Source organism: Trachurus trachurus (assembly GCF_905171665.1).
Source record: "Trachurus trachurus genome assembly, chromosome: 9".
NCBI lineage: Eukaryota > Metazoa > Chordata > Actinopteri > Carangiformes > Carangidae > Trachurus > Trachurus trachurus.
The window spans coordinates 2,934,327-2,941,666 of record NC_139895.1 but is presented as its reverse complement, the minus strand read 5'-3'; the positions used below and the strand labels follow the sequence as shown (position 1 = coordinate 2,941,666).

Here is a 7,340-nt window from a genome sequence, read left to right as displayed (position 1 = left end):
TCTGTCAGTCACTCTGCTCTGCTCTGAGCCCAGGAGAAAACTACTTGTATACTTCCTTGTATCCTACAAGCTTTATCCAATGAGGAGAGAGAACGGCATGCAGGGCTGTGTGTGCAGCCAAGGGATGCGCGTGAATGTGGTGACGTAGGGACGAGGACCAATAGATCCATGACGAGGGCGGGGACTGCTAACTCCGTCGGCTGACAAGAAGTTAGCCAAATCGACCGGATCGCTTTCTTCTGCTTTAATGTGGATGAATCTACGTTACCACTTGTTAATGGTCCATTTTAGATAAATATATGGTTTTGTCTCTATGGTTATTTTGTTATTATTAGTGGTGGTGGAGATGCTGGTCGAGCCGACCAGCGTTTCTTTACTTTCGGTTTCGTGGCGAGTCATGAGAATAACGCCGCCGAATCACCGTTTATGGTGGGAACTACGACGGTATGTGATCGTCTTCCAACCTCTGACTTTAATTCTTGATGAATGAAAACATGAGTCTGTCTTGCGCCGGTCAAAGAATTTCACGGTGCGGAGGCTCATAAATGTAGTGTGAAAACACTTCGCTTTTCCAAAACTCCTCGTTGTCCCTTTAAATCCGGGATGAAAGTGTGGTATTTTTTTTTCGTATTGGATAATGCAGGCGCACGGATTATACGTCAGCCTGCTCACGATTCATCAGCCACTGATATTGGCTCCGTCATCCGTCATTCAAACGTCTGAGACACACACACACACAGAGCTCGGTCTCGCCCCAAACTTTGAATTAGATCTAGTTTTACAAAGTCTGCTAAAATTACTCAAATCATTTTCCCAGTTAGACGAATATACTGTTCCCTGTTTGTTTACAACAGGGGTCTCAAACTCCCGGCCCGGGGGCCACATCCGGCCCGCGGCCCCCCTACATCCGGCCCGCGTCTTGATGTAAAAAGTAAGGCTGTCAAAGTTAACGCGTTAATGCAAAATGCTTTTAACGGCACTATTTTTTTAAACGCGCAATTAATACGCTAACTTCGGGCCGCTCCGTAGTTTGGCCGTCTTATAATGTTACAGAAAACCTGCATTTTCTCCTCATGTTCCTACACTAGAGAACTTGTTCTTCTTGTCACCAAACGAGGCTGCTCTCTCTCTCTGACAGATGATTTTTAAATACCACGAAAATGGTATTTGGAAAGCATGGAAAGCATAAGAAACGTCCAGATCTGGATGTTTCTAATGCTTTCCATTCATCTTGCTGGTATTTCAAGCAAAAAAAGATGCGATTAACTCAGGAAATTTTGAGATTAATCGCGATTAAAAATTTGAATCGTTTGACAGCCCTAACTATCATACAATATTTGAAAATAAACCCCATTTTCAGAAATATTTGTGACTTTTTTTTATACTTGTCTCGAACACTGAAGTGGCCCCCCACTGAGATGACAGTGCCAGCAGTGGCCCCCAGCTCATTTGAGTTTGAGACCCCTGGTTTACAACATCTAATCGCGTATCGTGTTTAATTCAATCATTAATTCTACATACCTAATTTCATTCATTCTGTATTATTTAATCATTGGTCTGATAATAACTATGCCCCGCCCCTCCGCCGCACTCGCTGCCCTGAATGAAGCGCTCCTGCCGGTTGTCAACAGTCAGTGAACGGGCCAGAGCTGCGGCCGTGTGGCTGCGTGATTTACCCACAGACTCGTGTGTGTTCAGAGGGGAAGTCTGAATCATATCTTTAACTTACAGCGTTTACAGCTGCTGAGCTATCGACACACACACCGGAGGAGCTGGTTCGGCCTGAACGATGGCTCATCTCACCCAGAACCCGGCGGATAAGGAGAGGTGAGCTCATTATGGGGAAGCTAACCTGTTAGCCTAGCCTAGCCTAGCATCGCTGAAGCTAAAAGCTAACAGACGAACCCCGTGTTGTGGATTTGTGAATTTTACGACAACCCGGTTTATCTACCGAGACATACTCGATTCCTCAGTATCACAGTGGTGCCTATGTCACATTTAAAGACTACTCTTCAACTCGGCGTGTGTTTATTATTGATTTATAGACTTAAATGAAACGTAAACCTCCTGTTTGTTGTAGTCGACTCGCTGCAGCAGAAACAGCTGCTAGCGGCTGCTAACGGCTGCTAACGGCTAACTGTGTGTTCAACCCGGGCTAAATATAAATTATACTAAAACCTCATTGTGTTTATAAGTCTATAGTTTATAGTAGATTCTATATAGCTGCGGTTTACGAGGTCTTCAGCTGTAAAACATTAAAACAGTGTCATTTTTAATGGAGTTTGGTTTGGTGCTCGGTGTCTTTAGCGTGACGTGTTCTAGTCGTTAACACCGCCCGCCCGGCGCACCACGGTCCGCGATCTCATGTCCAACTTAAAATATAAAATATAACAGGAGATAAATCTGCTACAAGTCTCACAGTTAGTTAGTTATTTAGTTATACTAACTTTGTTTTTAACCAGTGAGTTATAAACCTCTGTGTGTAACACACAACGTCTGCTAATGAACCAGAGTTTGATGGTGATACACAAACTTTTCTATAACCTGTTATACGAAGACTATAATATATACACATTTCTGGATAAATGAAGAGAGCAGTTTAACAAATGTTTCTGTAAAAGCTTCTCTACATGTCCGGCACTCGTTCCTCTCCAGGTTTTATGACACAAACACAACTGATTCTTCTTGATGAGACACTGATGAACCATAAAAACACTGCTGGGATGAAACATTAATAACATTATCCCACCAAACCTGATTTATAAACTCTTCCCAAGGTAAAATATCCATGTTTTCTTTGCATTATTATTATTATTCAAGGTCTGAAAAGACATAATACAAACGCTCTAAATAACAATATTTTCCATTTCAAATTTGGGAGAAATGTTGTCGGTAGTTTATAGAATAAAACAAAAGTGTTAATTTTACTCAAACACACATAAAACCAGAGAAACTCATCATTTTTTCCGTGTGTGTGATCAATACCATCACACTGTAATCACTACGTCTGATCATGTGATCACAATGGGATGTTTTTGTTTTGTTTTTGCAGGTCATGCAGTCTAAATTTTACGTATCATCACATTTTTTTTGTTATAAATGTCTTTTTCACTTCGTTTTCATTGAGGCGTCTTTGTTTTCTCATCTCTATGAACTGCAGAAACATGTTGATTCATCGATTGGTCTATTGGCTGAAATATCATTTAAATAAAAAAAGCAAACATTTCAAACATTTGTCATTTTCAGCTCATGTGACGATTCTCTGTTTTCCTTCTGTAACTCCTGACTCTAAACGTCTCGTCCTCTTCCCGTGTTGCAGGTTCGTCTGCGTCTACCCCGTCTACATCAACAGTAAGAAGACGCTGGCCGAGGGACGCCGCATCCCCTCAGAGAAGGTGAGTTAGTGCGGTTGCGTTCACACCTGCTTTTTGTCACTCGGGACCAAACTTGGAGAACGTCATGTCTCCATGACTACCGGTTGGAATCTGGAAGCGCTGATTGATAAAACTTTCCTGATGGAGACTCGAGTAGAGCCGGTTGTTAGTAGCTCTGGTCATTTATTTCTATATTGTTTGCATGTGTAACTCTGTTTGGTTCCGGCTGGTTTCCGGTTGCGTTCACCCAGCTCGGTCCCGTTAGTTCCCGGTTAAACGTTAAACACGGGCGGACCTCGATCTGCTGCTCGGTAACCACGGTAACCAGCTGCTCCGCGGACACAAGGGACGGACCCGCCGACCTGTCGGTGTCTGAGCGACTCAGCGGACACGCACCGACCGGCTGCTGCTGCTTCGTTTGTGGGGACAGAGCTCCGCAGCACCGGGCGGTCTCCCCGCTGCGTTAACCCGTTGTCAACGACTACGGGAGCCCTTTTAGCTCAAACGTGTTGAGTTCGCCTGGCAGTTGGCTCGCTGCAGAGTGCGGTTGCTTTCACACATCAACTAGTGCACCAGAGTTCAGCTGGAGCCGAACCAGGACGAGACGAGACCACCTCCTCAGGCCGCACTAGTTTTGGTGCATTAGAGTGCGATGTGCTTTCACACCGACCCAAACTGGACCAAATTTAGTGCGCACTAACACTGCAGGTGTGAATACACCCTCAGACAGGAAGTAGATCCTCTGACGCCGACCAGAGGCCCAGCAGCGGCGCTGTGATGTCATCGAGACGTGTCATTACTGTGGTCGAGGCTGACGAGCCAATCAGGACAAAGAGACACCAGAGGATTCACAATAAAAGCCAACTCCAGTTTTCAAAATAAAACCCAAGCGTGTAGTTTTCAAAATAAGATTCAAGTGCAGAGTTTTCAAAATAAGTTACCTCGGGATGCGTTCAGGAGACATGGGAAATCCGATCGCTCAGGCACTGTCAGTGTTGGTTGGTTTTGATTGGTCCATTTTCTAATTTTGTGTGTGTGTGTGTGTGTCTCTCTGTGTGTGTGCTTGTGTGTGTCTCTGTGTGTGCGTGTGTGTGTGTGTGTGTGTGCGTGTGTGCAGGCTGTGGAGAATCCGTCCTGCTCTGAGATCAGAGACGTCCTGACGGCTGCCGGGGTGAACGTCTACATGGAGGTAAGAAACACACTCACACACACACACTCTCCTTTCGGACTTACAAACACATCACATGAAGACGTTGCTCAGTGTGTGTGTGTGTGTGTGTGTGTGTGCGTGTGTGTGTTACAGAACAAGATGCATCCCAGAGAGTGGAACAGGGACGTTCAGTTCCGAGGTCGAGTCAGAGTTCAGCTGAAGCAGGAAGACGGCAGCTTCTGTCTGGAGAAGTTCAGCTCCCGTAAGTCACACACACTCTGCTCGCAGTCTCATTAAAGGGATAGTTCAACATTTAGTCAAATTGTTCCCATTGCCATAATAACCCCTATAGTCATAGCAGTAGGTTCGTTACCTTTAATTGTCGGTGCAAGCTGTTTTTAGAACGGCGGAGCAGAGCCGTGAGCTGCTCAGAGCTACGCTACGGAGGCTCATTATGGGATTTCTTGGTTTCAAACTCATCAAATACACAATCCAACAACTCCACAACGCTCTGGTGGACAAGTTGTGAGCTGCACATTCACCACGCTATGAGATAATAACACAACGTTACCACACAGAGTTGTTTTAGAGGGAAATACAGAGACTGATGATGAAAAACTGTCCCTGAAGGCAACGTGCATCAGCGGTTTTGCATGAATACATTTTCATCTCATGATTTTTAAAGTATATTTTTGGGGCTTTTGGGCCTTTAATGACAGTTGAGAGAGAGAGAAAGACAGGAAATGGGAGGAAGAGAGGGGGGGAATGAGATGCAGCATAGGGCCGCTCGGTGCAGGATTCGAACCGGGGCCGCCTGCAGTCAGGACTACAGCCTCTACACATGGGGCAGGTGCTCTACCAACTGAGCTAAACCACCGCCCCTTGTGATAAAAGTCTTGAACACAATATGTAATGAGCTCTGCCGCGTTTTATAATAAGTTGTTACATAATGCACTGAATTATTAAAAACATTTTTTTAATAAAATAAAGTGCAACACCTGCATTTTGTTATACTACGGTGCATTATGTCACAACTTATTACAAAATGCGGCAGAGCTTATTACATATTGTGTTCAAGAGTGTTCTTACAAAATGCAGCGTGTTATATTATATTTAAGCAATATATCACTCCAGGCCGTGGTCTGTGCTCATTATACCACGGCTAAGTGGCGTTGTTCGGCCCGACGCGAAACGGTTACCAATAATGACAATATGAAAGAGGGATACACAATCAATTTCATGTAGTTTTATTCAACCAGAAATACATATTATCCAATAAAATAGCCTCACTGTGGAAAAACTAGTCCCACCTCTCCAGACGTTAGCTCCAAGTAGCTCTGCATCTGGTCTTTTCCTCCGCTTTTTTTCAGGTGAAAGCTGTAAATGTGCTCCAATCAGACCCCTGTTCCTTTACTTTGAGGATGAGATGTCAATATAATTTTTCCCCCCGTGTAAATATGTTCCAAATTCAGTTTTACTGGAAGTCACATAATCCAATGGGGCTGCCACCCGGTGACGTCACAATATGCAAATTAGATGAGTACATTTACTCCTATCACAAACTTTAGGTCATTGTGAATATTTTTCTCATTTACACCATAGATTTATCTCTGACCATTTAAAAGCTACAGCCTTGTGAAATCCTGAAATCCAAACTTAATATTTTCCTAAATAAACTCTGGCGCCTAGAGGGTTAACAACCAATCAGATGGCCGGATTTCACCTTTTACGTTTTATAATATAACATAATGTGGCTACGAGCTCCTCTGATTGGTTGTTGCTACTGAGTCATAAAACGTGCAGTTTCCAGTGAAAGCATCGCTGCACGCTGAGTCTGAGCCTCTTTCTGTGATGTAAACAGACTTTTCTTTTCTTTGTGTGTGTGTGTGTGTGTGTGTGTGTGTGTGTGTGTGTGTGTGTGTGTGTGTGTGTGTGTGTGTGTGTGCCAGGTAAAGACGTGATGCTGTACGTGGCGGAGATGATCCCCAAGCTGAAGACTCGGACCCAGAAGAGCGGCGGAGGAGACAGCAGCTCCCAGCAGGGGGAGGGGGGGAAGAAGAGCAAGAAGAAGAAGAAATAGAACTGCAGCTGTTTATTTTATGGTTTTAGAGGAACATGAACGCGGCGCTCGCTTTCAGCCGGGAATCGAACCCAGAGCCTCAGAGCGTTTTGGACTTCTGGAGGTTTCAACACAGAGACTCTTTTTTTTTTTTTTTTTTTTTTTTCAGCTCTGGAGGACGAGGACGAAGAGGACGAGGATGGGGGGATGGGGGGTTATTATTATGGGATGGATGAAGACGTGTGTCGGTGTTTGTGTTTTACACCCGCCCCCCAAGTTTTGTTAAAATCTCACACGACCAGATGAATAAATGTTTTCTTCACAGAAACCGACTCCTCGTCCTGAAACTAACTAAACTGGTTCAGTTGAGTTCATTATAGTTTTAAAGGGATAGTTCAACATTTTGGCAAATCGGCCCATTGCCATAATAATCCCTATAGTCATAGCAGTAGGTTTGTTACCTTTAATTGTCGGTGCAAGCTATTTTTAGAACGGTGGAGCAGAGCCGTGAGCTGCTCAGAGCTACGCTACGGAGGCTAATTATGGGATTTGTTGGTTTCCCATCTCATCAAACTCATCAAATACACAATCCAACAACTCCACAACGCTCTGGTGGACAAGTTGTGACCTGCACATTCACCACGCTATGAGATAACAACACAACCTTACCACACACAGTTGTTTTAGAGGGAAATTCCTCTCTTTTTTGGTCCTGACCCGTTTGCATCCCTGTGTATTTCCCTCTAAAACAACTCTG

General features: G+C 44.3%; 1 protein-coding gene across 1 annotated transcript; it reads left to right on the top strand.

Annotated features, from left to right (window-relative positions):
* The first annotated feature begins 1,599 nt into the window (after positions 1-1,599).
* Positions 1,600-6,901, top strand: srp19 (signal recognition particle 19). Its single transcript, XM_083979069.1, has 5 exons — positions 1,600-1,827; positions 3,320-3,395; positions 4,492-4,563; positions 4,678-4,786; positions 6,474-6,901. The coding sequence occupies exons 1-5, from the start codon at positions 1,790-1,792 to the stop codon at positions 6,602-6,604; spliced, it is 426 nt and encodes a 141-aa protein (XP_083835195.1). The 5' UTR covers positions 1,600-1,789; the 3' UTR covers positions 6,605-6,901.
* The last annotated feature ends 439 nt before the right edge of the window (positions 6,902-7,340 follow it).